Source organism: Halichondria panicea, chromosome 11 (assembly GCF_963675165.1).
Source record: "Halichondria panicea chromosome 11, odHalPani1.1, whole genome shotgun sequence".
In the NCBI taxonomy this organism is placed as follows: Eukaryota; Metazoa; Porifera; class Demospongiae; order Suberitida; family Halichondriidae; genus Halichondria; species Halichondria panicea.
In genome coordinates, this window is record NC_087387.1 from 47110 (window position 1) to 72500 (window position 25391).

The 25391-nt window shown below is 44.8% G+C and overlaps 10 protein-coding genes across 16 annotated transcripts in view; 4 read left to right on the forward strand and 6 right to left on the reverse strand.

The window, feature by feature from the left end:
* Positions 1-11: 11 nt before the first annotated feature.
* On the reverse strand, positions 12-2587 carry LOC135344470 (uncharacterized). Its single transcript, XM_064541682.1, has 2 exons — positions 2428-2587; positions 12-2300 (listed from the first exon to the last, which is right to left on the reverse strand). Exons 1-2 carry the CDS (start codon positions 2509-2511, stop codon positions 1974-1976), a joined length of 411 nt encoding a protein of 136 aa, XP_064397752.1. The 5' UTR covers positions 2512-2587; the 3' UTR covers positions 12-1973.
* A 96-nt stretch (positions 2588-2683) lies between these two features.
* LOC135344442 (protein PAT1 homolog 1-like) lies at positions 2684-5726 on the forward strand. 2 transcript variants are annotated; one of them, XM_064541645.1, is made up of 13 exons: positions 2684-2860; positions 3006-3083; positions 3138-3208; positions 3263-3379; positions 3427-3621; positions 3672-3842; positions 4260-4424; positions 4497-4742; positions 4794-4909; positions 4965-5049; positions 5111-5185; positions 5238-5446; positions 5497-5726. In XM_064541645.1, the coding sequence occupies exons 2-13, from the start codon at positions 3035-3037 to the stop codon at positions 5609-5611; spliced, it is 1614 nt and encodes a 537-aa protein (XP_064397715.1). In that variant the 5' UTR covers positions 2684-2860; positions 3006-3034; the 3' UTR covers positions 5612-5726. The 2 variants fall into 2 exon arrangements, with proteins under 2 accessions (XP_064397715.1, XP_064397716.1); XM_064541646.1 differs by having other exon boundaries at positions 2686-2860; positions 3430-3621.
* A 111-nt stretch (positions 5727-5837) lies between these two features.
* On the forward strand, positions 5838-8457 carry LOC135344446 (CUGBP Elav-like family member 6). Of its 3 annotated transcripts, none has more exons than XM_064541652.1 (11): positions 5838-6164; positions 6357-6439; positions 6497-6554; positions 6626-6754; positions 6804-6883; positions 6940-7071; positions 7128-7197; positions 7257-7424; positions 7473-7547; positions 7597-7873; positions 8194-8457. In XM_064541652.1, exons 1-10 carry the CDS (start codon positions 5963-5965, stop codon positions 7866-7868), a joined length of 1269 nt encoding a protein of 422 aa, XP_064397722.1. In that variant the 5' UTR covers positions 5838-5962; the 3' UTR covers positions 7869-7873; positions 8194-8457. The 3 variants fall into 3 exon arrangements, with proteins under 3 accessions (XP_064397722.1, XP_064397723.1, XP_064397721.1); XM_064541653.1 differs by having other exon boundaries at positions 7308-7424; XM_064541651.1 differs by having other exon boundaries at positions 5839-6164; positions 7254-7424.
* A 467-nt stretch (positions 8458-8924) lies between these two features.
* Positions 8925-12347, reverse strand: LOC135344449 (uncharacterized). Of its 2 annotated transcripts, XM_064541657.1 has the most exons (5): positions 12140-12346; positions 11965-12088; positions 11592-11888; positions 10824-11234; positions 8925-9197 (listed from the first exon to the last, which is right to left on the reverse strand). In XM_064541657.1, exons 1-5 carry the CDS (start codon positions 12298-12300, stop codon positions 9015-9017), a joined length of 1176 nt encoding a protein of 391 aa, XP_064397727.1. In that variant the 5' UTR covers positions 12301-12346; the 3' UTR covers positions 8925-9014. The 2 variants fall into 2 exon arrangements, with proteins under 2 accessions (XP_064397727.1, XP_064397726.1); XM_064541656.1 differs by having other exon boundaries at positions 11965-12347.
* A 21-nt stretch (positions 12348-12368) lies between these two features.
* Positions 12369-13141, reverse strand: LOC135344472 (large ribosomal subunit protein eL42-like). Its single transcript, XM_064541684.1, has 4 exons — positions 13001-13141; positions 12766-12871; positions 12530-12714; positions 12369-12465 (listed from the first exon to the last, which is right to left on the reverse strand). The coding sequence occupies exons 1-4, from the start codon at positions 13001-13003 to the stop codon at positions 12445-12447; spliced, it is 315 nt and encodes a 104-aa protein (XP_064397754.1). The 5' UTR covers positions 13004-13141; the 3' UTR covers positions 12369-12444.
* Positions 13097-14381, forward strand: LOC135344463 (ATP synthase F(0) complex subunit B1, mitochondrial-like). Its single transcript, XM_064541673.1, has 7 exons — positions 13097-13239; positions 13352-13423; positions 13471-13682; positions 13734-13859; positions 13910-13996; positions 14050-14142; positions 14201-14381. The coding sequence occupies exons 1-7, from the start codon at positions 13200-13202 to the stop codon at positions 14252-14254; spliced, it is 684 nt and encodes a 227-aa protein (XP_064397743.1). The 5' UTR covers positions 13097-13199; the 3' UTR covers positions 14255-14381.
* Positions 14367-16459, reverse strand: LOC135344448 (coiled-coil domain-containing protein 6-like). The gene is made up of 8 exons (XM_064541655.1): positions 16256-16459; positions 16066-16199; positions 15756-15905; positions 15539-15667; positions 15194-15440; positions 14901-15057; positions 14610-14847; positions 14367-14555 (listed from the first exon to the last, which is right to left on the reverse strand). The coding sequence occupies exons 1-8, from the start codon at positions 16383-16385 to the stop codon at positions 14496-14498; spliced, it is 1245 nt and encodes a 414-aa protein (XP_064397725.1). The 5' UTR covers positions 16386-16459; the 3' UTR covers positions 14367-14495.
* Positions 16460-16528: 69 nt separating this feature from the next.
* LOC135344464 (ankyrin repeat and SOCS box protein 3-like) lies at positions 16529-17954 on the forward strand. The gene is made up of 7 exons (XM_064541674.1): positions 16529-16694; positions 16783-16918; positions 16967-17091; positions 17149-17283; positions 17374-17485; positions 17534-17671; positions 17734-17954. Exons 2-7 carry the CDS (start codon positions 16853-16855, stop codon positions 17830-17832), a joined length of 675 nt encoding a protein of 224 aa, XP_064397744.1. The 5' UTR covers positions 16529-16694; positions 16783-16852; the 3' UTR covers positions 17833-17954.
* LOC135344433 (coiled-coil and C2 domain-containing protein 1A-like) lies at positions 17878-24832 on the reverse strand. The gene is made up of 9 exons (XM_064541630.1): positions 24609-24832; positions 24336-24520; positions 21114-21353; positions 20125-21055; positions 18918-20072; positions 18688-18825; positions 18378-18640; positions 18187-18315; positions 17878-18100 (listed from the first exon to the last, which is right to left on the reverse strand). The coding sequence occupies exons 1-9, from the start codon at positions 24718-24720 to the stop codon at positions 18008-18010; spliced, it is 3246 nt and encodes a 1081-aa protein (XP_064397700.1). The 5' UTR covers positions 24721-24832; the 3' UTR covers positions 17878-18007.
* A 17-nt stretch (positions 24833-24849) lies between these two features.
* Positions 24850-25391, reverse strand: part of LOC135344438 (tubulin--tyrosine ligase-like protein 12) — a 4835-nt gene continuing 4293 nt past the window's right edge. For all 3 annotated transcript variants that reach the window (XM_064541641.1, XM_064541640.1, XM_064541642.1), the window contains 3 exons: positions 25307-25375; positions 25178-25261; positions 24850-25124 (listed from right to left, as the gene is read on the reverse strand). In XM_064541641.1, the coding sequence (XP_064397711.1) occupies positions 24930-25124; positions 25178-25261; positions 25307-25375 (348 nt within the window). In that variant the 3' untranslated portion in view covers positions 24850-24929. The remainder of the gene's footprint in view (positions 25125-25177; positions 25262-25306; positions 25376-25391) is intronic.

The window sequence follows — 25391 nt, forward strand, 5'->3', positions numbered from 1 at the left end:
TGAAGTGTTGATTAAGACAAGATTAATAATTAATAGCACGTAATTAGAATATGAAAATTTATAAAAAATAAATCATTGAGACGTATAAGATTATTGTTATAAGGATCATTGCTATGCACCAAGTTAACTGTTTTGTGATCTGTCCAACATTGCCTTGTGCATTCTCAGCAACCAACTTACATTGGGAGCATGAAAGACTTGCCACACAACATAGCTATAGCTACTCATCTGTGTGTATGCTGTTACAGTGGCTCCTCCACACGCAATCAACCTACACAGAGAGCACGAAAGACTTGCCACACAACATAGCTAGCTGCTCATCTGTGTGTACGCTGTTACAGTGGCTCCTCACACACTACACAGAGCACGACATACTGTACTAGCTGATCAAATTATATCTACTTATCTTCTTCTGTGCAGGCAACATCAACCTACACACAAGCCGCATGAAAGTTATACTATACAACTAGCATATTACTTATCTTTTCTCCATGCAGTGACAATCCACCTACACCCTATGTATATATACCACACCACATAAACCATAATGGAGACAATAATGACTATAGCAATGATAGTAGTGGGCGGTGAATCTGAGCCCCTCCTCTAAGACAGGAGATGCGGGGGCGTACAGTCAAGGCCTGCAATAATACAAAGAACATGCAGTCATTGAAGATCTGGTCTGTAATCCTCCCAGAGCAGCATGGCTTGTCTGTACCTGGGGGAGAGAGGAGACAAAAGCAGTGAGAGAATGGAACACTGGTACAGTAGCTAGTAGGAGGAGCTGTGTGTGCATTGAGGCTGTAAGAGAACAAGCAAATGCATGGTTACATTGAGCGCAGCAGTTCAAACAAAACCGATCATCAACAAATCTCCACAACCGTAAAACACAAATAATACCAACCAATTACCACCAGAACTGACAACATCACCACCACCATTGAGAACATTATCACCAGTAGTTTCCTTGCTCAAGGGACTAATACAATAAGGGCATAATAAACTAAAGGGACCCTGTGACTGTGAGTACCATTAACTGAGCACAGAAGTAATCAACCAGAATGTGTGGGATGGTTCAACAACAGTAGACTCGCAGAGACAACACCTCCTTGCTCTTGAAGCCCTTGTCGACTCCAGTTGCAATAAGCCTGGCATGCAAGGCTTGCACAAGTGCTCAGGACTACTCTTCACTAATCCAGTCAAAGGCTACAGTTCCCTTGGCACACCTAGGGTTTAGTTAAAGCCTGAACTTACCAATTCCATGTGCAGTAGGCACAGAGTTAAGATTCTAAAAAAGCCGTCATAAATAGATTAGCATAAGCCAAGAAGCAGCAGTTGTCTAACTATATTATAGCTAGCTATTTCTAATGATCCTAGCTATTAAACTAACTATTGGAACTGATAACGAGATCTTAACACTCCCAATTATGGCAGGATCCTGTGCTGCTTTCCCTTTAGGCAGGTACTAACAGCAGAGTGCTCCCTCTAATAGACTGGAATGCCATGAGTGATCCATCGTTGCACCCCGAAGGCTGATTCGACAACGGTTTCAGAAACAAGAAGATGCTGTCCTGCGACCCGACTGTTGAAGAACCTTCCACACACATTCTGATTGATTACTTGAGTGCTACGGACACCCCCCCCCCCACCACCAAAGGGTCAAGGCCATGCAGGTAATAGACTCTTAGCCACGCGTATACTAACAGTACATAAAAGCGTTGCCGACACGAGTTTAGCCATGCATACATGCATTTACCGTGCGCTTTGCTGGCAAGTATGTATCTATTAAGCTGCATGACCTACACACCTCACAGCCAAGAAGGGGCCACACTTAAAATAAGGAATATAAGAGCAAAAAATCACCAACCAGAAACCTTCCATGCTAACAAAGAGTGCGTAAAACCAATACGCTCGAAAACCAGAGTAAACAATCTAATCTATATATAGCTGCAACAAAACATGCAGAAACAAGCTTACAATAGCTCCTGCAGCCTGCACAGTGTCGGATGATCCAGCTCTATCCTTCCATGCCTGGAGAATGCTCGCGCTGCTCTGCTGGAAAGGTTCTGCAACACAGTGGATGGCTCGCGATGGTTCTGCAACACAGTGGATGGCTCGCGATGGTTCTGCAACACAGTGGAAGGCTCGCGATGGTTCTGCAACACAGTGGATGGCTGGCAATGGTTCTGCAACACAGTGGATGGCTGGCGATGGTTCTGCAACACAGTGGATGGCTCGTGATGGTTCTGCAACACGGGCTCGCGATGGTTCTGCAACACAGTGGAAGGCACGCGATGGTTCTGCAACACAGTGTCAATAGCAATCAGTAAACATGAATAAATAGACAGCAAACAATGCTAGAATCTCTAAAAGGCTTCCTAGCCTAATATTTCTGCAAACACGAGAGCTACAAGCAAAGAAACTCACCTCTTCCAGCAAAACACTTTGCTTCTCCTTCAACTTCAAAGGAACTGAGCTTCTGGAACTGGATCTGAGAATATTCCAGGCCATTGACGTCAGAGTCTCCAAGGAGATGCCATGGAGACCGACAGTTCCCACTGGAGGAGACCGCAGGAGTACACATGTAGCTACAAGGTGTTTGCGAGTATTGTGGGTAGATTGCGAAATCTGTCCCAGACAACCGCACTTACACGCATGCGCAGTGCCCTTGGATTTAGAGGGAGGTGTGGGTGGCATGTCTGAAAATTGACCCTATTGACCCCTTTGCATACTATTCTATTTAATGCTCATTGCTTACAACGTGTTGTAAATACAAATTATAGACTGATTGCAGTGAATCCCTTCACACAATTACAAGTACAGTAAGATCTGAATACCACCGTCATCCAACCAAGAGCAAGTGAGTGTTTAATCCACACACACACACACACACACACACACACACACACACACACACACACACACACACACACACACACACACACACACACACACACACCCCCACACACACACACACACACACCCACACCCCCACACACACACAGCTACCCCGTCCTGCTGTTGTGCATGCACTATGAACTATGACTCACTAAATAGCGAAACATTTGGAGAAGCTTCAGCTGGTGAGTTAGTGTGTTCCCATAACCACACCCACTAACCACACCCACTATTCCCAGGTGACTGGAGAGTGGGACATGAGGCATATGTACGCAGTAGCTCCTCTGGTCCTGACTCCACAGATGATGAGGTAGGTATCATGTGTGTAAGTATCAGTGTCTCTACTAGCAGCCACTCACACTAGGCATTGAGTGATGGGCTAACTCAACAACTGAAGGGACTTTGGCCCACATCACCAGGTGGACAATCGTCTCTACCCAACATCTGGTCCTCCCCTGAGTTACCACACAGACACACACAAGTAAGGAGATTATGCACACACACACACACCATGTCTCATGTCCTCAGCAGCGTGGTGATGTGATAGGGTCACCCACTATACCAGTGGGAGGGAGAGTACTCACAGTAGAGGAACTGGAACAGCATGTATCTCCTCTTGAGACCCCACCCACACAACGCCCACTCAGACCACCCCCTGGTATTAGAATGCCACAACTACCACCTCATCCGCTCATGGGTCATAACCAACGAATGGGATTGCCTGTATGTATCTCACTGTCATGATAACCGTATCATTATGTTCTTTTTTACAGCCTCCATTTCTGATGCGAGGGGGACTTCCCCCCCAGAGGTACCCCATGTATATGAGACCTCCTCCCCCCATGTTCCAACATCCCCCTCATCATCGTGTACTACTACCGCCCTCAGCCTTCCACCATCACCCTCCTCCTCAACAGCAGTACAGGTGGCCACCACAACAACATGTAAGCCAATATCATGTGATGCGCTATAGTGGATTGCAGTACACTTGCAACAGAGAATTGCCAAACAGCAAAACCACAATAATAATTATAGGTATCTTTCAGTTTGAGAAGTGCATGCAAGATAAAATGTAGTCTAGAATGATGTTATTATGATAATGATATTATACGTACGTGGCCATTTTCTTTTGTAAGTGCACTGCAAGTCTGCAATCCAATGTATGTATGTATGTGACTGAGAGGAGAAAGAATAGGTGTGGCTTAGTGGTTAGGGTGGTGGCTTAGTAGATTAGATGATAGATAAGGCGTGAGTTCGATTCCCTCTTGGGGGACTTTTCTTTCTTAGAATACCATTCTTAAGTACATAATCAAGTTGGGGCATCGCCCGGTTTCTGTGTAAGTTTCTGACCTGGTCCACAGAGTGAGATGATGCCAGTGCGGAGGAGCAGGAGAAGTGAATACTTAGGAGAGATGAAATCAGATGGTTCAGGGTTCATGACACAGAGGGAGAAAGAGTGGGTCATCAAGATACAGCTCATCCAGCTACAATCCTCTGATCCAGCCAAAGAGGACTACTACTATATGGTGAGGTGATCCCACACACACACACACACACACACACACAGTCATCACTAGCTCCACCCTCTTCCCTTGTAGAACTATATCAAACGCAAGCAAGAGGGTAGACAGACCACCTCCTATGAATCCAATGAAGGCCTGGCACTACCCACTGTTGAGCATGAGGACAGGAAGTACACACCCACTGAGTTTACTGGAGCACTGGGAAAGTTATCAGTGTCTAGTCTAGGTGCTCCTAGACGAAGGATTGATGTGGGCGTGGCCGGAGGTGAGGCCGGCATGGAAATCACTCGCAAGAAAACAGCTATCATAATCATAGAGAAGGTGAATTGCTGTGCATGGTTCATGGTAATATCTCTACTACTGTCTGTTTAGTTGTTCCCACAACTACTTGAGTTGGAAGAGCTGGATAAGAAGTATCAAGTTGCCATGGATACAGAGTTGAGAGCAAACATATTGACTGTGCTGCAAGTCAAGACACACTCTTCAAAGTGAGTACACACACATCACACCTGTGCCTCAGTAGCCTCAACCACACACACACAGGAGTGAGCTGGCTCTGTTCTATCAGATACTGGCCGTGCGTAAAGGCAAGAGACTCATCAAGAGACTGCTCCCTCTTTTAACTGATGTAAGTTGGTCATTGTATCAGCATCAATGCGTAACTTATCTGTGTGTGTGTGTGTGTGTAGGAGCAAGGCCAGTGGATACTGTGTGCTGTATTGCAGAACCTCCCCTCTATTGTTAGAAGAGATACAACTGATCAGGTGAGCCCACTCTGTCAGCACTAATAACGTACACTACGTACCCCCCACATAGGTACTTCCTGAGTGGACCCCCTGTGTAAGCCACCTCCTCTCTAAACTGCCACTCTCATCACTCAACACGTGTCTACACGCTCTCTTGGAGGGGGGAACTACTGGCCTAGGGAAGGTGGCACAGACACAGTTTGGAGCTAGACTACTGAACGAGCTATTAACGAAGGGCCATGCTCAACCTAACCACCAGAAGACTGACAAGGAGACATGGTACGTGCATTACCTCACTGATACTATAATAACCCCCCACCTCCTTATAGGCACCAGCTGTCTGGTCATCTGATGACAGCGCTGACCCCCCACAGAGATCACATGACCTCCCAACAGCCACACATTGTAGCACTACTACAAACACTCGACAATACTAGCCTATAATATAATTATACACGCTCACGCTCCCTGCATGTACGCTGTTCATTTACTCTGAATCTGTTCTGTCAGATCTTGTGCATAATTATATTTTTCATACCATCTTATATCCTTTTTTGCATTCACTGAGCTCTATCATCATGTACAATACATGTACATGTACACAACTTAACTGAGCATGCGCAGTACATAATTATGAGAGCCAAAAGAAGTATCCAATTTAGTGAAGTATAGATCTTTAAAAGACAAAGTAATATTGATATTGCGCCCGTAAGTACATGTGTGTGTGTGTGTACGTATAGTTGTGTAGCTGTTAGCTGGTCTTGTAGCGATCTCAAGGTCTTGACAAGCTCTAACATGGACATCAAGATCAGTGTGGAGGAGGAGTGTATGGAGGGAAGCTTAACAAGCTATTGCAAGGACGTAGAAATGGTCAAATTGTTTGTTGGTCAAGTACCCCGCAGTTGGGAGGACGGGGAGTTGCGTGACGTGATGGAGACGTACGGCCCAATTCAAGAGCTTACTATTCTCAAGGATAGGACCGATGGGACCAGCAAAGGTGTCCTCATCATGCATCAAGTGTATTCATTGCCACTAGTAGGCTCTAGCTAGTATTGTATTCATTCACCCACTCTAGCTCCATACACACACACACACACACACACCATAGCACTAGGTCGATCCACCATAGCACTAGGTTGATCCACCACAGTGTGTGGAGGGGGGTCTAATGATAACTCTGTTGTTGCAGGTTGTGCGTTTGTAACCTTTATGAGTGGTCAGTCTGCAATCGAGGCTCAGAAAGCCCTCCACGAGAAAAGGACACTGCCGGGGGTAAGTAACCACACCCCCATAACCCCATAACCATCCCCATACTCCTCCTCCTTACAGATGAGCCATCCAATGCAAGTCAAGCCTGCAGCAGTTGACGCTAAGGCCACCCCAGTCGGTGAGTCCCTTCCCCCCACCCCACACACACACACACACACACACACACACACACACACACACACTATGTAGAGGAGAGGAGGTTGTTTGTGGGGATGCTTTGTCGGAACCTCTCTGAAGATGATGTGAAGGCACTCTTCAACACGTACGGTGCAGTGGATGATGTCTCTATATTACGCAATGCTGATGGCAAGAGTAAAGGTGCAGTGAACCCTAACCTCCCCTCTGGTAACTACCCTCTCATTATCAGGTGCTGCGTTTGTGCGAATGAGTAACAAAGATGAAGCTAGGGACGCCATTAGTGGTCTGCATGGAAGCCAAACAATGCCAGTAAGTCCACCACTCCCCCCAGTCCCTAACCTTGTCTCTGTGCCCCATGTGTGTAGGGGTGCTCTGCTCCACTGGTGGTCAAGATAGCAGACACAGAGAGAGAGAAGAATGCTAAGAGACTACAAGCTGTGAAGGCTGATGGAATAACTGCTGCTCTCGGATCAATGCAAACAGCTGCTTACTTCAAGGTAGACACCACTTGTCCACTATCACCGTGTTAGTGTGTACTGTACAACTGTTACAGATGCATCAAGGTGGTATCGTGCCTGCTCCTGTCAACAACTCGTTTGGCCTGGGGACAAGTCTACACAATCGTAAGACCCCCCCCCCCACACACTCTACCCCCCACTATTATACCCCCCACACACAGCAGCTATGGTCAATTCATCATTAGGCAATCTCAGTTCAGCCATGTTAACTGCAGCCGCTCCTCTCCCTGCTGGTTTCCACCCGGCTAAGATGATTCACCCACTCACCAATGATGCTATTCTGAGTGCCTATCTGGGTATGCAGAACCCTATGACTGCTCAGTTTGCAGCCAGTAAGTCCATTCCTATATTATCACATGACATAACCACACCCCCTTCAGCTTATGCCACCACTCCGGCTGTCACTAATCAACAAAACAACAGCAACAGTCCGTCCTACTCCAAACAGAAGGAAGGTACGGTACACTACACTATAGTGTCATGATCGTTACCTCTTCCACGTAGGGCCTGATGGCTCCAACCTGTTCATATACCACCTCCCTAACGAGGTCATGGACCCTGACCTTGCACAAATGTTCTCACCTTTTGGCGCAGTCCTCTCAGCTAAAGTGTTCATCGATAAAGCTACCAATCTCAGCAAATGTTTTGGGTTTGTCTCCTATGACAACGCTCTCTCTGCACAAAGTGCCATCCAATCAATGAACGGCTTTCAGATTGGAACAAAGCGACTTAAGGTTCAACTCAAGAGGCCGCGTGAATCCACACGACCTTACTAACCATGGTAAGCACACACACACTCACACACACACACACGCACGCACACACACACTCACACACACACACACACACACACACACACACACACACACACACACACACACACACTCACACACACACACGCACGCACACACACACGCACACACACACACACACACACACACACACACACACACGCACATGCACTCACACACACACACACGCACGCACACACACACTCACACACACACACACACACACACACACACACTCACGCACACACACGCACACACACACACTCATACCAGTGAACAGTGTCATCACAGTTTGTCTGTTTGTCTGCAGGTGTGTGTGTTTGTGCGTCGATTGCCAACCAATTTGACTGTCTCTCTGTATGTACGTTGACTTGTTGCATTGTTTGTATTATTATAATTACGTGTATTGTGTTTGTGTGGACTGTTTGTTTCCCCTATACATGTTGTATCACTGACTCGTCGGTCGCTTTTATTTTACCGACTTCACAACTTATTCAGTATCACAACTCACTTTTGGTACAATTGCAGTAAACTAAAAATGTATATACTTTCAAAAAATACATCAATAATATTGTCTGCTACAATGTTGATTTATAGCTACATGTCTGACTATCTAGTGCTGCCTCCTTGATGGAGGTCTCCTGTTGGTGGGGCCTTTGTTACGTGAGGGGGAGCTCAGAGCTGGCGGCCGGGGGGGCTGTAGGGGGGTGGAAGATCAAGGATGTGTGGCAAGCTAGGGCTGGTCCCTACCTGGTCAAATGATGCAGGCTCGTCCTCTAGTGTCAGTGGTGGACTCCTCAGCTTACGAGTGGAGGGTTTGGGGGGCACAGGGGGCGGGGCACGAACGGAAGGGGGTGGGACATCATCAGTAATCACAGCACTCCTGGTAGTCTGAGTGAGATACTTGTAAAGTCCATATCCTCCCACTAGAGCGGTGGACAAGGCTGCAGCTCCCAGCAAAACACTAGCCATACTTCCTTATCAAGTCACAATCTTTAGGAAAGGAAAATGCTGAGCTAGCAATATATACAGTTGACTTGCCAAACCACACAATAACATTATTCATTGCATGCAAAACCAGCTTGCACAGGAAATCAAAGGAATCACAAAAATATTGTATAAAATAATAGTTCAAGTGTCTAGCAGTCGATGCAGTGCAGTGTTGATAAGAGGGGAGAGTGAGAGATGCTCTCGTTCAAAAGAGTGGAAGATGACAGCCAAAGAAGCACAGAACACCCACACTGAACCGCACGGTATCTTGTGTAAGTTGAGTGGCTTCTTGATGCACAACACACGCCACACACCATACAACACCTGGGGTAGGTTAACACAGCATCATCTACATGCAACTCTGATTAATTGAACGGGGGGGAGGGGGGGTAGTTGAACATCTTTCAACAGCCATTAACTTGAGTACCGTTCATCCAATGTCAAAAATATTCTAATTTTCTGAAAGCTTAGAAAAAGACCTTTCAAATGATAGGTTTCAATCCAGAACTTCTTCGGAGCCTAAATTCAACATTTTTCGGCCTCGGACCATGGGTATAATCCATGGTATCGCCAAATTGGCAAATAGATTTATCTCTCAAATACGAAGTTTGATGACACCATTTGAAAGGTCTTTTTCTGAGCTTTCAGAAAATCATGACATTGGATCCACAGAATTCAAATTCAACATTTTTCGGCCTCGGACCATGGGTATAATCCATGGTATCGCCAAATTGGCAAATAGATTTATCTCTCAAATACGAAGTTTGATGACACCATTTGAAAGGTCTTTTTCTGAGCTTTCAGAAAATCATAAAAATTTTGACATTGGATCCACAGAATTCAAGTTATAGCAGCTGAAAGAGTCCCCGAACCATTGATTAAATTGTGATTGTGGAGGGGGAACATCTTTCAACAGCCATTAACTTGAGTACCGTTCATCCAATGTCAAAAATATTCTAATTTTCTGAAAGCTTAGAAAGAGACCTTTCAAATGATGTGTTTCAATCCAAAACTTCTTCGGAGCCTAAATTTGACATTTTTCGGCCTCGGACCATGGGCTATAATCCATGGTATCGCCAAATTGGCAAATAGATTTATCTCTCAAATACGAAGTTTGATGACACCATTTGAAAGGTCTTTTTCTGAGCATTCAGAAAATCATAAAATTTTTGACATTGGGTCCACAGAATTCAAGTTATAGCAGCTGAAAGAGTCCCCAAACCATTGATTAAATTGTGCAGGGGGAACATCTTTCAACAGCCATTAACTTGAGTACCGTTCATCCAATGTCAAAAATATTCTAATTTTCTGAAAGCTTAGAAAAAGACCTTTCAAATGATATGTTTCAATCCAAAACCTCTTCGGAGCCTAAATTTGACATTTTTCGGCCTCGGACCATGGGCTATAATAATCCATGGTATCGCCAAATTGGCAAATACTTTTATCTCTCAAATACGAAGTTTGATGACACCATTTGAAAGGTCTTTTTCTGAGCTTTTAGAAAATCATGACATTGGATCCACAGAATTCAAGTTATAGCAGCTGAAAGAGTGCCCGAACCATTGATTAAATTGTGGAGGGGGAACATCTTTCAACAGCCATTAACTTTAGTACCGTTCATCCAATGTCAACAATTTTATAATTTTCTGAACGCTTAGAAAGAGACCTTTCAAATGATGTGTTTCAATCCAAACTTCTTCGGAGCCTAAATTTGACATTTTTCGGCCTCGGACCATGGGCTATAATCCATGGTATCACCAAATTGGCAAATACTTTTATCTCTCAAATATGAAGTTTGATGACACCATTTGAAACACCATTTGAAAGGTCTTTTTCTAAGATTTCATAACATTTTTAACATTGGATCCACAGAATTCAAGTTAAAAGTTATAGCTAAAAGAGTACCTTGAAAAAATATTTTATCACTTTTGTTTGATGACGAGAGCTCACCTGAGGTAGAACATAATAGAGTAGCTCTAATCGTCGTGAGTGTCTTTCAATGAGTAGACCAGCGGCTCCGAGGAAGCCAGACAAGAGTGCTATCCAGGCGGGCAGAGGGGGGGCATGTCCGTACCCGTTCCTGAGCAGACAGAGTGTGTACTTGACTAGCGCTCCATCTACTGCCAGGAAGAGTGCTGATACAAGCGTATTATTGAGCAGTGTCCTCAGAGCAGTGATTGTGTGTGTCCAGAGGGACTTTGTTCTGAACAGTACTAACGGCAGGGAGTAGATACTCAAGTAGATCTTGATGTAAAGGAACAGAGAATGGAAGAAATCCGTGAGAGCATAAGAATTACAAGACCCAGGATGTAGTCCAGCTGAGCATGGCAGGAAGTGGAGGGAGGGTACACGGAAAAATAGCTGTGTGTGTGTGTGTGTGTGTGTGTGTGTGTGTGTGTGTGTGTGTGTGTGTGTGTGTGTGTGTGTGTGTGTGTGTGTGTGTGTGTGTGTGTGTGTGTGTGTGTGTGTGTGTGTGTGTGTGTGTGTGTGTGTGTGTGTGTGTGTGTGTGTGTGTGTGTGTGTGTGTGTGTGTGTGTGTGTGTGTGTGTGTGTGTGTGTGTGTGTGTGTGTGTGTGTGTGTGTGTGTGTGTGTGTGTGTGTGTGTGTGTGTGTGTGTGTGTGTGTGTGTGTGTGTGTGTGTGTGTGGATAATTGACTATATTTTACAATAGGCCACCTATATATAAATTATAGATACTATAATATTATAACTACTTACTTTCAGTTTATCCTCGGTGAAGTAGCGTGACCAGCTGAGGATGGCAGTGTAATAGCTCCGTGGTAGGAGGGTCGGATAATGTACCGTGCTATAGATGATGAGGGACTCACAAACACCAAAAGCCAGCACTACAAAATAAGGAACAGTTGGTAGTTTCCCACGTCTGTGCAGAGTGAGCACCAGCGCTCCCAGAGCACGTGCCAGGATGAAGAGTGAGAGTGTGCGTCGTCGACTGGGGTCATCAATCAAAGAGGTGAGTCCAGCAGCACAACCAGCCACCACTGCCGGCCAACCATTCTATAGAGGGGTCAACAGTCAAGAGTAGTGGGGGGGGGTAAGGTGGATGTGGGGAGGTTTGTGGGTGTATGCGTACGTCAGTGTTATAGGCTTGTCGGAGGAGTGAGAGAGTGAGCTTATAAGTGGATCCAGCAGCAGCAATGAAGGAGGCAAAGCGCACACAGTCCACCAATGGTAGATATCTCAGAAACACTGCAGGGCTAACCACACACACACACAGTGAAAGGAGTAATGTCCAAGGGCTTACGTACTGTGCTAGGATCTTCCCTGAAGCCACACCACGGACGAGCTGCTGCCCCAGATGCAACCCCACTCCTACTAGGAACCCTCTGCCTGCCACCTTCACTGCACCTCTTATCATTTCATCTCCTCCACACCAGCAAAGAGCTCTTCTGTTAGAGCTACAGGCCATTGCTTGCAGCTACTGTTATTATTATTATATTTAATATTTATTATCAATCATATTCATTGCACATGTGACAGTGTTGTGGCATCATCAAAACAGTTATGAGGTGCATACAATCATCATAAAACAGAAATAATAATCCAACAGTTCTTAGAACATGATCATTTGTCCCTGCAAGGAAGAAACACAATAATTATAAAACAATGTCAATGAACAACACAGTCACAGCAACTACCTTTCGTTTTTTGTCTCCTCCTAACTCGAAGTGTTTGCACCTCTTGATGGCTGTTTGCTTCTTCTTCCTACACGTGGTGCACTCCATTCTCAGCACTATCTTCTTAGTAGTCTTAGCTTTCTTCCTGAACACGACCTTTGTTTGACCTCCGTACCCGCTCTGCTTGCGATCATAACGTCTCTTTCCTACAAGACACACGATGAATCATTAATAGCAGGGGAAGCCATTAGTCTTACCTTGTGCATACAGTGAGGCCTTCCCAGCTTTGTACTGGGTCACCTTGAACTGCTGATGTCTCTTACAAGACTTGCAGAATGTCTTCCTTTGCTTAGGTATGTTGACCTGCACAAACAAATTATAAATAAACCAACAGTAAAATTAGCATTCTACACACCGTATCCATTACTTATCAGCATTACAGACATAATCATACAATAGATGGAAGCAGATTCACGCACAAAACACACTCACCATGTTGGCGATACACCATGTGGCCGAGAAGAAGGAACCGTAACTGCTCAGCTCATTCAAATTAACTGAATTATTATTTCAAGTTTGCTTTTTACCCTTATTAAATAGCCGCACATGCGGTATATTTTCGATTCACCAAAGGAGACTGTGTGGTCACGTGATCTCTTTCCAGACAAGGATCAAGTGAGAAGCTAGAGCTATGTTACCAAGGTTAGGCTTGGCTCTGGGCCGCTTTACAGGTGAGTGCACACACCATAGTAGGCTATATAGAGGTGTGCTTGTTCTTTAGTGAAGAAAATAACAAATTCTTATCACCATGCATTGTGTTGATTTGTTGACCTTTACCCTCAGTGCCTTCTAGAGCAGCTCTACTGAATGGAGTGCGTCCATTGAGTGCCACCACTCCTCCTCTCAAGCCAGAAGGTGAGCACTGCATGTAGTCCCCCTCATGTACACTACTCCCTGTACAGGCAATGTGGGCATTAGAGCTGGTCTGGTAGAGAAGCTTGGAGTGACTGGCCCCTGGACATTGGGGGTGGGTCTGGGCCTGTATGTCATCGGGAAGGAGTTCTATGTCATGAACTCTGAGACAGTCATCCTGGGTGTCATGGGCGGAGTTATCTATTGGCTCATGACAAAGGTCGGCAAACCTGTTGGAGAGTTCCTGGATACACGATCACAGGTAGGTAGTGTGTCCACCATGCTGCCCTGTTCTCATCTCCCCTCTTTATAGAACATTCTCACTCTGTTGGAGGAAGGCAAAAACAAAAAGATGTCAGTCCTAGAGACGAGTATTCAGGCTGAGAAGGAGGTCGAAGTACAGCTGGAGGCACGACACGAACTGTTTGAGGTCTTCAAAGTAAGTAACTAACTAACCAACTCTCTCTTATTGTGTGTGCGTGTGTACAGGAGAACAATGATATGCTGATAGAGGAGGAGTACCGTCGCAGACTGCATGAGGTCACCAACGAGGTCAAGAAAAGACTCAATTATCACGTAAGCCCCCCCCACTCTCCTTACCCCCCCCCCCATTACTATAGACCCCCTAGGTTGAGGTGGACGCTACTCAGAAGGCGTTTGAGCATCGGCACATGGTCGCCTGGCTGGAGAGACAAGTCACTGAGGCCATGAAGGGAAAACAGGTAGCTATAGATATTATTGATGGTTGTATATAATCATTAACCATTATCTGTGCTGCAGGATGAAAGCTTGGTACAGTGTATGACTGACCTCAAGCGATTCTCCACTGTCTGAACACTAACTAGTACTCTCTTTAGCTCTATCTATTGTGTCAGTTATGTGCTTAGTTTATGTGAACATGTGATTGTTATACATGTAGAGAATTTATAATGAGAAATTATATGCATCTGCATAGACCAAATTAACAGTTTTAATGTAACGATCATTACCAGATGTGTTGAAGTTAATATTAAATCAGCTTACACACAATACACAACACAATTGAACACAGACACACTATTCTAGAGAGTCCATGCTATCTAGTGGTAGGTCTCTCCCTGGCTGCTGCTGATCCACTGCTCTGAGCACGCAATCTCTGCAGGAGAGGAATGGGATATAATTATGATGAGTGGAGATGTAACTAACGTACATGAGAGATACTGGGTGGTGGTTGTGGGGGCAGTGCTGAGGTAGAGGCAGAGGCCATGCTGCTGTACGAGCCACCAGAGCCATAGCTGGCAGTACGAGTCCTAACAACAGGGGCTGGGGGGGCAAACGTTGATACCAGGAGAGCGGGGGAGACAGAGCGTCGGGTGGGGGAGGGGGAGTAAGGGGAGGGGCTACTGGGAGGAAGTGGACCTCGCGATGCTGTCATCTCATTAAAGTGTCTGCAAGTGTAGAGTGAGTGGGTGTCAGCACACACACACACACACACACTCACCTTTCATCTTCCATCTCCAGAGATGATTCACTCTCTGATAGCTGTCGTGTGAGATCCTCTCTCCTCTGTTTTTCCCTTTGTAGCCTCCGCTGCAGTTTAACGTTCTCCTCTTTGAGAGCTCTTTCCTCCTCCACAATCTGTTGGATCTTGTCCAAGTCTAAAGGGAGGATATGTAGTACATGTGTCAGTGAAAGGAAACAAAATACATGTAAATGGACAATAATGCACACAATCAACAAGCTAGTCCAGGAAATGTTAAACACACACACACAGTAGTACACACCATCACTTACTCTTAGCGTCTGTTTTCTCTAGCTGCTGTCTCAACATAGAGACTGTCTCTGATAGTTGGAGGATGCGTGTGTTGAGGAAGGCTGGACTGTTCTTGTCATTAGGGGAGGGTGGGGGAGTGGCACCTAGTCTACCCTCGAGATCACGCTTCTCTCTCTCCACTTTCTCCATCTTCTTCCATAGTTTGTTGACCAGCATCTCTTGTTCTTGCTCCAGTGTGTTCTCAAGGTCAATCTTCTCACGACGAAGCTACAAAAGAGGTCAGGGTTCATGTAATTAGCTAGGGACAACTACAAAGCTTTGTTAAAACAGTCATTCTACTATTAGACAATCAACAAGCTCTTCACCTGGTCTAGGCTGAATTGTTTAGTCAGCACGTCTTTTTCCAGTCTGTCTATCTTCCTAGTGAGCTTTGAGATCTGCTGCTCTTGCTCTAGTTCCAACGTCTTCTCCAACTGAACTTTTTCCTGTCGAAGCTACAAAAAGAGCGTAGGAATGACATAACACACGACTAGTATATATGGTAGTTATGTTGCTAAGAGATAGAGCAGTAACCATAGTAACCTGAGCAAGCTTCCTAGAGAGGTCATTAGTAAGGAACTCCTCTTCTTGCTCATAGTTCATGGCCAGCGTCTCTTTCTCTTTCTTTAGAGAGTGAATCTTCTTGAGAAGGGTGTTGGAAATGAATTCCTCCTCTTGCTCAGCCTGTGCTTGCTGGGGGGGGGGGGGGGCATTGCTAATACATGGAATCCTTAGGGAGGGCAGATAATGACCCAACATAGTAATGCTTTTAGTGCTAATTCTTATAACATACCTGTTCTATTGATATCGTGGCTATTTATAGTAACAACAGCTGTTACTGTTACACACTCACTATATTAACACTGGCTTGTCGGAGTCTCCTGTTGTCTTCTGTGAGGCTCTTGACCTTGAGACGATACACTTCTATCTCAGACTTGAGCACTGCATTCTCCTGCAGGACAGTCAGTAGCCTGTTACGATCAGCCTCTGTGTGTGTGTGTGTGTGAGGGGGTCAGTACACATACACGTACACAGTGGCCTACCTATAATACTCTCAGTGGTGGACATGGTACTCTCCAGGCTCTCCATAGAGCTGCTGCGCATGGCCAGAAGACTGCTAGCGCTCGCATTGAGGGAACTGCCTCCAGCACTAGACACTCCGCGACTGGACATCCTTTGCCCTAGCTTCTAGATCTTGATATAATTATTTCTTGATCAATCCTGACGAGGCTTGCAACACTGGAGACCACGCCCTCTACCTGTGAAAGGGCGTGGTTTGGGTCAAAGGCTACCGGGGTCACTGGGTGGCCAAGTGGTTAAAGCATTCTGCTCAAGATCCGAAGGTTGCGAGTTCGAGTCCAGTCCAGTACAAAATAATAGCAGAAAGTTTTCGGTTTGTAAATTCATCATCACTCAACGATAAAGATAAGGAAGAATACACTTGGATGGCTAGGCTTGCATCAAAGGATATTTCTCAACTACGTGCGTTATATAGCCACACATTTTAAATACGATACAAATGAAGCCATCTTTTTCTTACCTGTAAACGACCTTTACCATAATTATTCAGAACAACATGACCAGAGAGAAAAGTAGGGGGCGTTCCTACACTACTATACTATACTAGTGAAGCTGAAGAGATGTCTTCTCTCTGTGTGGCAGGAGATGGTAGTCTGGCTGTAGCAGTAGCCAATGGAGACATAAAGGTAGGAACGTTGTTATATATAGACTGTTCACCACTTGTGTGTGTGTAGGAGGTGGCAGCTTTGTTGGAGGGTGGGGTGGACCCTGATCAACGCTCCTCTGATGGATTTGCTCCTCTCTGTATTGCTGCCTTCTGGGGATATGCTGACATGGTCAAGCTACTGCTAAACAAAGGGTGAATTACTCTATCTCACTGCTACTAATAGTTACACGTTGCTTGTATATACTGCAGAGCTAACATCAACGTGAGCAATAGTGGTACAGGTTGGACACCTTGTCATTGTGCAGCATTTCAAGGTCATGGCAAAGTCATGCTCCATCTCTCCCAGGCCAAGCCAGACCTGAGCATACAGGACACTGCCGGGAGGTAACTACGTACGTGTGTGTATTTACCCCCCCCCCTTCCTGCATGGCCTCTGTGGTGTGTGTTTACCCCCCTCCCCCTGGACCTCTGCAGGACAGCCAGCGATTTTGGGTCTGCCCTAGAGAGTGTGTGGCCATTCTTTGTTGCCATGGGTTGCAGTCGGACTAGCAAGGCAGAGCTGGTCAGATTAGACATCATCAAGAAGGTATCTATTAAATAATGTGTACAGCGTGTACCTGCCACTACCTCTCAGAGTGAACCAAGAGTGGAGAAGGGGGCGACTAACAGTGGTAGTGATGGTCAGGTGATGAGTAGGGTGTCCCATCTCTCCAGGCCTGGATCATCTTATGTGCTCAACACTCGACTATTGCAACCCTCCAGGAGCACTCAGGTAAGCTACATGCTCTCGAACAGTTATATTCAACCCCTGATCACTGTTAACGTTCCGTGTAGATGTCCGCTGCTCTGGCATTTGGTGATGTCCTTCAAGAGGAGCCATTCCAGCACTCGGCAGGAGGGGACAAGTCAGGAATGAACTTATGGCAGACATGAACTAATATTCCGTGTCATAATTATATGTACCAGATGGCATGTAGATTACTTTTATAACCCAATATCAAACGAATTATAATTAACAACACTTACTACATAATTATACAATTATAATAAAATGACTTGTCACTGATACGTATATAGTTTCTCACACTATAGCTAACTATACAAGTGTCTACAGTTTCCTGCTCTGCAAAGCCTTGAGTTCCCTCTCCATGGCAACCCGTCTCTTGCCCAGTATCACAGCCTCCACTTGTTTCCCCTTCCCCTACACACACATAAGCACGTTTATACACATACATAAGTATACATACACATAAGCACATAAGCATATACACGCACACACAGTCATACCTGTTTGATTAGCTGAGCCTCCAGTTGTTGTTCCCCGGCCATCTCCCGGGTCACCTGGCGACTGTAACTCTCTCTGAACTTAGCATCTGATTGAAGCTTTTGTTTCACCTCTGCTGACCTATCTTGAATCTGTGTGTGTGGGGGGGGGGGGGGGGGGGGGTCAATGCCAGTAATGAGAGGTTAGTACTCACTTGTTTCCCCCTTGCTGATGTAGCCTTGTCCTTGTGTCCAGCCTTGAGGGCACTCTGTACTAGACTGAGCTCAAACTTGAGTGCCTCCAGGCTAACCATACTCTCCACTTTGATTGGAGACAGGAGTGCAAAGTTTGCCGGTGTTGAAGATTTTCTTCTAGCAGCCGAGGGTGGTCCTGGTTTGGGCATGCTTACACTTGATTTGGCAGCGATGGCTTCTTTAAACACTAGCCACTGCTCATCACGTTCTGTCTTGTCCGTACCTAATCATGTGATAGTCATGACAATGTCACATGACTTGTCCACTCACCAGATAGTGGTTCTCTTAGTGTAGCAGCAATCTCCAGTTTCCCACCTACTTGTTTGCGCCCCTTCTCATCAGTGAGGTCAATCGTACCTCTCACACTACACTGGCTCTCTAGTCCCTCCACACTCAGCGACGCAAGACCTGGGGGGGACCACATTACACATGTTGAGTACGCATAATACAGTATGTATGTATGGCCACCGAAGCACGCACGCAGGCACGCACACACTCACCAATAAACAGGTCTTTCCTGAACGCCCTCTTCTGCCACACTCCACACTTGACAGGCGTTCGCTTGAGAGTCCTTGTCATTGTCTTGATCTTCTTACGATCTATCTCAAAGTTGAGCTTAGCTTCAGTGAAGTCAGGGTCACAACTCTGCTTGACAGTAGTGGTGGAGTCTTTGCCAGGATTGTCTGGGGGCCAGGGGAATTCAACCTCCACATAAACATTCATATCCTTCTCCTCAAAACCCTCTGGTTTGGGTATATTGACACCTCTTACCACGGCCACCTCACACACACCACTGCTCAGCTCTGGGTGACTATTAACTATTGTGAACTTTCTTGTTTCTATGGTGAACTTGGGTGGCCCTAATCCTTGTGAGCGAATGCCTTTGATGGCTAATAGCTCTCTCTGGCAGTTCTGGGACATATTGTCATACTGTATAGAGGCTGGGGTGCTGCCCATCTTACGGTAAGTCTCAGCATTAGAGTCACAGATATCACATTGCTTCTGTAGCTGCTTCTCTAGGAGGTCAAAGGTGGCGGCATCTTCAGCAGTAGCTGGTTTCAAGTGAGAGAGGACATCATTTGATGGTTTGGTTTGTGTTAGATCAGCAAATGGAGACGGTGGAAGCTCTTCTAGATTAACAGGCATCCCACTCTTTGCTGCCTCCAACATAGTGTCCAACCCCTTCCTTAGTTTGAGATAATAAAGAGCTTTCTCTCTCTGTCCTTTGCTTTGCTCCTGTTTAGCAGCCGTTTGTAGCTCAGAGCGACGTGCTTCAATATATCGTAACTGCTCCTGATTCAACGAGGGTGGACGGGGCTTGGATGCCATGGCAACAGGGAGGGATTGTGTCGGAGGCACCACAAGTGGGCGTGGGGTCAAAGTTCGTGGAACGGGAATGGGAGGATAGCCAGGAGGAGTAGGTAACTCAACATAATCATATGGTTTATTACTCTTAGTTGCTTTAATGGCATCTTCGTAAGATTTGACAATACGTCCCAACCTCCGCACTCGTGAACTTTCACCTTTCTCCTTTGCACTTTTGACCCCTTCATGATACTTTGCCAGTCGTTGTTCTAAGGCTTCCATTGTTGTCTTGGGAATAGCAATGTCTGAATTTACATCTTCAGAACTTGCATCTTCAGAACCCATACCACCTGAAGCGTGTGTATATCAGTATAGTAAATGCACAACATTCCACATTGTTACCTTGTGAAAGGGATGAGGATGGACTTTGACCTTGTGAAATGGATGCTGGTGGACTTTGACCTTCCTTCAGAGCCGGTGTAGGTGTGTACTTGGTGATGTCAATGTTATAAGATGATTGATAGCCAGGAGGTGGTCCAGGCATCTCCCTCAGGTCCACTTGTCCCCCTCCCTCCAAAGCCTTCACCACACGACTGAACTGTGCAGCCATCACACGATACTCTCTCTGCTTGACTTTGTTAGTCTTACTAGCTGCTAGATATTGATCCCTTCTCTCTGAGAGCAGCTTAGTGACAGTGTTCTTATCAGTGGACGGAGGGTGGGCAATACGAGCAGGTAGACTAGCACTCGGCTTACTGGTATCCATGGTAACAGGTTCATCTAGTTTAGGTTTCTCACGATCATCAACAAAAGCTGTTGTCATGGCAACGAGGTCGTCGTCAGTCAGAGTAAATTCATCAAACTCGGGGTCATCGAGGTCAATTGTTCCATCCGGTTTAGTGGGAGGAGCTTGTTGGCGTGGTGATGGTTTAGCAGGTGGTGGCACTTGTTGCCGTGGTGATGGTGACGGCTTAGAAGGTGCTTGTTGCCGTGGTGATGGCGATGGCTTAGCTAGATTTTGTTGCCGTGGAGATGATTTGGGTGGTACAGTCTCTGTGTATACATCAGGCAGCTTTGTAGTGGGTGTGGCCTGTTTCTGTGGTGATTGTTGAGTAGTTGGCTGTGATTGGACGGATGATTGGCGATCATCGATCATAGAGGAAGCCATTGATGCAAGTTCACTCTCATCAAAGTTAAACTCATCAAATTCTGGGTCATCAAAGTTAATAGAGTGTTGTTTAGGAGGAGGTGCTGTAGAGGCAGACTTGACAGCCACCATTGGAGGTAGATCCTCTTCACTCACTGTGCCGCCCTTCTGAGCATTTTTGAGTAACTGTGAGGGTGTGGTAGGGAACTAAAAGAGTGGGCGGCTAGGGACATGATGTACTCACCCCCTCCAGAGAGGAGACTCCTCTCTTGTACCTCTTGACCTTGGAACTCTCTCCACCACTCTCTGCCTCACTCAGAGCAGTCCTATACATGTCCAGTCTTCCTGACACCAGCTCTACTGAACCACCCACTGTCTTGAGTGATGGGGACTGAAGCTTGTGGGGGGTAGGAGGTGGGGGGTCAGAAGACTGAGGATTGTGGGCGGTAGGTGGTGGGGGGTCAGAAGACGTCTCTTCTAAAGCCTGCACAGGGAAACAAGCCATGGAGGATACATGAGTTGTAATTTAACATCTTTATACAGCCATAAATTTAGTACCATTTGACCCAACATCAAATTTTCTGAAGCTTAGAAAAAAAACGTTTCAAATGGTGTCATCAAAATTCATATTTGAGAGATAAAAATATTTGCCAAATTGGCGATACCATGGATTATAGCCCATGGTCCGATGCCGAAAAATGTCAAATTTAGGCTCCGAAGAAGTTTTGGATTGAAACACATTATTTGAAAGGTCTCTTTCTAAGCTTTCAGAAAATTAGAATATTTTTGACATTGGATGAACGGTACTCAAGTTAATGGCTGTTGAAAGATGTTTACCCTCCACAATTTAATCAATGGTTCGGGGGACTCTTTCAGCTGCTATAACTTGAATTCTGTGGATCCAATGTCAAAAATTTTATGATTTTCTGAAAGCTCAGAAAAAATGGTGTCATCAAAATTCGTATTTGAGAGATAAAAGTATTTGCCAATTTGGCGATACCATGGATTATAGCCCATGGTCCGATGCCGAAAAATGTCAAATTTAGGCTCCGAAGAAGTTTTGGATTGAAACACATTATTTGAAAGGTCTCTTTCTAAGCTTTCAGAAAATTAGAATATTTTTGACATTGGATGAACGGTACTCAAGTTAATGGCTGTTGAAAGATGTTCACCCTCCACAATTTAATCAATGGTTCGGGGGACTCTTTCAGCTGCTATAACTTGAATTCTGTGGATCCAATGTCAAAAATTTTATGATTTTCTGAAAGCTCAGAAAAAGACCTTTCAAATGGTGTCATCAAACTTCGTATTTGAGAGATAAAAATATTTGCTAATTTGGCGATAACATGGATTATAGCCCATGGTCCGAGGCCAAAAAATGTCAAATTTAGGCTCCGAAGAAGTTTTGGATTGAAACACATTATTTGAAAGGTCTTTTTCTAAGCTTTCAGAAAATTAGAATATTTTTAACATTGGATGAACGGTACTCAAGTTAATGGCTGTTGAAAGATGTTCCCCCTCCACAATTTAATGAATGGTTCGGGGACTCTTTCAGCTGCTATAACTTGAATTCTGTGGATCCAATGTCAAAAATTTTATGATTTTCTGAAAGCTCAGAAAAAGACCTTTCAAATGGTGTCATCAAACTTCGTATTTGAGAGATAAAAGTATTTGCCAATTTGGCGATACCATGGGTTATAGCCCATGGTCCGAGGCCGAAAAATGTCAAATTTAGGCTCCAAAGAAGTTTTGGATTGAAACACATCATTTGAAAGGTCTTTTTCTAAGCTTTCAGAAAATTAGAATATTTTTGACATTGGATGAACGGCACTCAAGTTAATGGCTGTTGAAAGATGTTTCCCCTCCACAATTTAATGAATGGTTCGGGGACTCTTTCAGCTGCTATAACTTGAATTCTGTGGATCCAATGTCAAAAATTTTATGATTTTCTGAAAGCTCAGAAAAAGACCTTTCAAATGGTGTCATCAAATTTCGTATTTGGTATTTGCCACTTTAGCGATACCATGGATTATAGCCCATGGTCCGAGGCCGAAAAATGTCAAATTTAGGCTCCGAAGAAGTTTTGGATTGAAACACATCATTTGAAAGGTCTCTTTCAGAAAATTAGAATATTTTTTATATTGGATGAACGGTACTCAAGTTAATGGCTGTTGAAAGATGTTCCCCCTCCATAATTTAATCAATGGTTTGGGGACTCTTTCAGCTGCTATAACTTGAATTCTGTGGATCCAATGTCAAAAATTTTACGATTTTCTGAAAGCTCAGAAAAATACCTTTCAAATGGTGTCATCAAACTTCGTATTTGAGAGATAAAAGTATTTGCCAATTTGGCGATACCATGGATTATATATAGCCCATGGTCCGAGGCCGAAAAATGTCAAATTTAGGCTCCGAAGAAGTTTTGGATTGAAATATATCATTTGAAAGGTCTCTTTCTAAGCTTTCAGAAAATTAGAATATTTTTTACATTGGATAAACGGTACTCAAGTTAATGGCTGTTGAAAGATGTTCCCCCTTCACAATTTAATGAATGGTTCGGGGACTCTTTCAGCTGCTATAACTTGAATTCTGTGGATCCAATGTCAAAAATGTTATGATTTTCTGAAAGCTCAGAAAAAGACCTTTCAAATGGTGTCATCAAATTTCGTATTTGGTATTTGCCAATTTAGCGATACCATGGATTATAGCCCATGGTCCGAGGCCAAAAAATGTCAAATTTAGGCTCCGAAGAAGTTTTGGATTGAAACACATCATTTGAAAGGTCTCTTTCTAAGCTTTCAGAAAATTAGAATATTTTTGACATTGGATGAACGGTACTCAAGTTAATGGCTGTTGAAAGATGTTCCCCCTCCACAATTTAATCAATGGTTTGGGGACTCTTTCAGCTGCTATAACTTGAATTCTGTGGATCCAATGTCAAAAATTTTACGATTTTCTGAAAGCTCAGAAAAAGACCTTTCAAATGGTGTCATCAAACTTCGTATTTGAGAGATAAAAGTATTTGCCAATTTGGCGATACCATGGATTATATATAGCCCATGGTCCGAGGCCGAAAAATGTCAAATTTAGGCTCCGAAGAAGTTTTGGATTGAAACATATCATTTGAAAGGTCTTTTTCTAAGCTTTCAGAAAATTAGAATATTTTTGACCTTGGATGAACGGTACTCAAGTTAATGGCTGTTGAAAGATGTTCCCCCTCCACAATTTAATCGATGGTTCGGGGACTCTTTCAGCTGCTATAACCTGAATTCTGTGGATCCAATGTCAAAAATGTTATGATTTTCTGAAAGCTCAGAAAAAGACCTTTCAAATGATGTCATCAAACTTCGTATTTGAGAGATAAATACATAATTTGAAAGATATAGTTTTCAGCTTTCAATTGATAAAATCATAAATTTTAACATTGGATCGTTATGGCTGGTTGATTGGTTGGGTCAGTTCTCACCTGTAATTCTCCGAGCAGCTCGTCCTCGTCGATGTCACTAAGGTCAGAGTCCTCGTCCCCCACTTCTCCTATCCCTGCCACCATTTTGTTTACGTCAGCCACAGAGAGGGGAGCCTTGCCACGTCCCCCTACACCCGGGGAAACCCCCTCCAGTGCCATCAACTCTGCCTCCAACTCTGAGTCATCTAGTATGAACAGATGAACACACACTTTAATACTATAAGCTTTGTACTAATGTTAGGCTTAACGATATCCTCACACACACACACACACCAGGTATCTCCATGTTGAGGCCAAACATAGTAGCCAGGTCTCCTCCTTTCCTCTCAGAGGGCTTCTCACGACCTCTCTTTCGGTCAGCTTTCTTGTCCTTCCTTCCAAACATCTTCAGAAGCAGTAACAATCCAGTAGGTTATTTTATAGCTATAGCTAGCTAGCTACCTATTATAGCTAGCTATAGCTAGCGCATGCAGGGAGTGGCCTGAGCCAGCCCCGCCCCCAAATACCAGGTGCAACAGTTTTTATCATAATTAATTAACAACAAATGTTACACAACTCCACACATACACAAGAGAGAGGCACATTAGACTAGCATTAGATTAGCCTCGTGACTGGAGGGCTAGCTCCTGGAATGTCAAACAGTGTTTGGAAGACGTGGTTGTAGAACTGAGGACAGTGCTTGCACACGCGTGTACAATCAGGACAGTAGTTGACCTCTATCAACATTGGTTCCATCTCACCAGCTGGTCCCCACTCTAGCATCATGTCCAGTCCATACATGGCTCTGGCCTGCAGGAATGAGGGAGGCGTACACACACACACACACCAGGGGGCTACTATACCTGATGACAAGGGGCCAGTGCAGCAGGCGGCTGGCCTGACACAGCGGCTGTGAAGAGCTCTTTTATCACTGAGAACATCTTATCCTGCACAGGCCATTAAACACACACAGCTACACACAGTGCTCTCACCTGTACACTGCTCCAGGAGGTGGCAGGGTACATGCTCTCAAACAATCGAATGAAGTCGACATCATGGATCTAAGAGATGTATATA

What these genes read in the sequence shown, in the direction of transcription:
- LOC135344464 (XM_064541674.1), top strand. Translation starts at nt 16,853, where the DNA reads ATGTCTTCTCTCTGTGTGGCAGGAGATGGTAGTCTGGCTGTAGCAGTA. An exon ending in GATTAGACATCATCAAGAAG is followed by an intron (nt 17,486 to 17,533) that starts GTATCTATTAAA and finishes ACTACCTCTCAG; the next exon opens with AGTGAACCAAGAGTGGAGAA. An exon ending in AACCCTCCAGGAGCACTCAG is followed by an intron (nt 17,672 to 17,733) that starts GTAAGCTACATG and finishes CGTTCCGTGTAG; the next exon opens with ATGTCCGCTGCTCTGGCATT.
- LOC135344449 (XM_064541656.1), bottom strand. Translation starts at nt 12,300, where the DNA reads ATGGCCTGTAGCTCTAACAGAAGAGCTCTTTGCTGGTGTGGAGGAGAT. An exon ending in GACAAGCCTATAACACTGAC is followed by an intron (nt 11,889 to 11,964) that starts GTACGCATACAC and finishes ACCCCTCTATAG; the next exon opens with AATGGTTGGCCGGCAGTGGT. An exon ending in TCTATTATGTTCTACCTCAG is followed by an intron (nt 9,198 to 10,823) that starts GTGAGCTCTCGT and finishes AACCTACCCCAG; the next exon opens with GTGTTGTATGGTGTGTGGCG.
- LOC135344472 (XM_064541684.1), bottom strand. An exon ending in GGCCTCACTGTATGCACAAG is followed by an intron (nt 12,715 to 12,765) that starts GTAAGACTAATG and finishes TGTGTCTTGTAG; the next exon opens with GAAAGAGACGTTATGATCGC. An exon ending in GAGGAGACAAAAAACGAAAG is followed by an intron (nt 12,466 to 12,529) that starts GTAGTTGCTGTG and finishes TCTTCCTTGCAG; the next exon opens with GGACAAATGATCATGTTCTA.
- LOC135344446 (XM_064541651.1), top strand. Translation starts at nt 5,963, where the DNA reads ATGGACATCAAGATCAGTGTGGAGGAGGAGTGTATGGAGGGAAGCTTA. An exon ending in CGCTAAGGCCACCCCAGTCG is followed by an intron (nt 6,555 to 6,625) that starts GTGAGTCCCTTC and finishes CACACTATGTAG; the next exon opens with AGGAGAGGAGGTTGTTTGTG. An exon ending in AAACAGCTGCTTACTTCAAG is followed by an intron (nt 7,072 to 7,127) that starts GTAGACACCACT and finishes CAACTGTTACAG; the next exon opens with ATGCATCAAGGTGGTATCGT.
- LOC135344442 (XM_064541645.1), top strand. Translation starts at nt 3,035, where the DNA reads ATGAACTATGACTCACTAAATAGCGAAACATTTGGAGAAGCTTCAGCT. An exon ending in ACCAACGAATGGGATTGCCT is followed by an intron (nt 3,622 to 3,671) that starts GTATGTATCTCA and finishes TCTTTTTTACAG; the next exon opens with CCTCCATTTCTGATGCGAGG. An exon ending in AAGAGGACTACTACTATATG is followed by an intron (nt 4,425 to 4,496) that starts GTGAGGTGATCC and finishes CTTCCCTTGTAG; the next exon opens with AACTATATCAAACGCAAGCA.
- LOC135344448 (XM_064541655.1), bottom strand. Translation starts at nt 16,385, where the DNA reads ATGTCCAGTCGCGGAGTGTCTAGTGCTGGAGGCAGTTCCCTCAATGCG. An exon ending in GACAAGCCAGTGTTAATATA is followed by an intron (nt 15,906 to 16,065) that starts GTGAGTGTGTAA and finishes CCCCCCCCCCAG; the next exon opens with CAAGCACAGGCTGAGCAAGA. An exon ending in AACAATTCAGCCTAGACCAG is followed by an intron (nt 15,441 to 15,538) that starts GTGAAGAGCTTG and finishes CCTCTTTTGTAG; the next exon opens with CTTCGTCGTGAGAAGATTGA.
- LOC135344470 (XM_064541682.1), bottom strand. Translation starts at nt 2,511, where the DNA reads ATGGCCTGGAATATTCTCAGATCCAGTTCCAGAAGCTCAGTTCCTTTG. An exon ending in AAAGTGTTTTGCTGGAAGAG is followed by an intron (nt 2,301 to 2,427) that starts GTGAGTTTCTTT and finishes ACTGTGTTGCAG; the next exon opens with AACCATCGCGTGCCTTCCAC.
- LOC135344463 (XM_064541673.1), top strand. Translation starts at nt 13,200, where the DNA reads ATGTTACCAAGGTTAGGCTTGGCTCTGGGCCGCTTTACAG. An exon ending in TCCTGGATACACGATCACAG is followed by an intron (nt 13,683 to 13,733) that starts GTAGGTAGTGTG and finishes CCCTCTTTATAG; the next exon opens with AACATTCTCACTCTGTTGGA. An exon ending in AGGCCATGAAGGGAAAACAG is followed by an intron (nt 14,143 to 14,200) that starts GTAGCTATAGAT and finishes TCTGTGCTGCAG; the next exon opens with GATGAAAGCTTGGTACAGTG.
- LOC135344433 (XM_064541630.1), bottom strand. Translation starts at nt 24,720, where the DNA reads ATGTTTGGAAGGAAGGACAAGAAAGCTGACCGAAAGAGAGGTCGTGAG. An exon ending in ATCCTCATCCCTTTCACAAG is followed by an intron (nt 20,073 to 20,124) that starts GTAACAATGTGG and finishes CACACGCTTCAG; the next exon opens with GTGGTATGGGTTCTGAAGAT. An exon ending in ACTAAGAGAACCACTATCTG is followed by an intron (nt 18,641 to 18,687) that starts GTGAGTGGACAA and finishes TCACATGATTAG; the next exon opens with GTACGGACAAGACAGAACGT.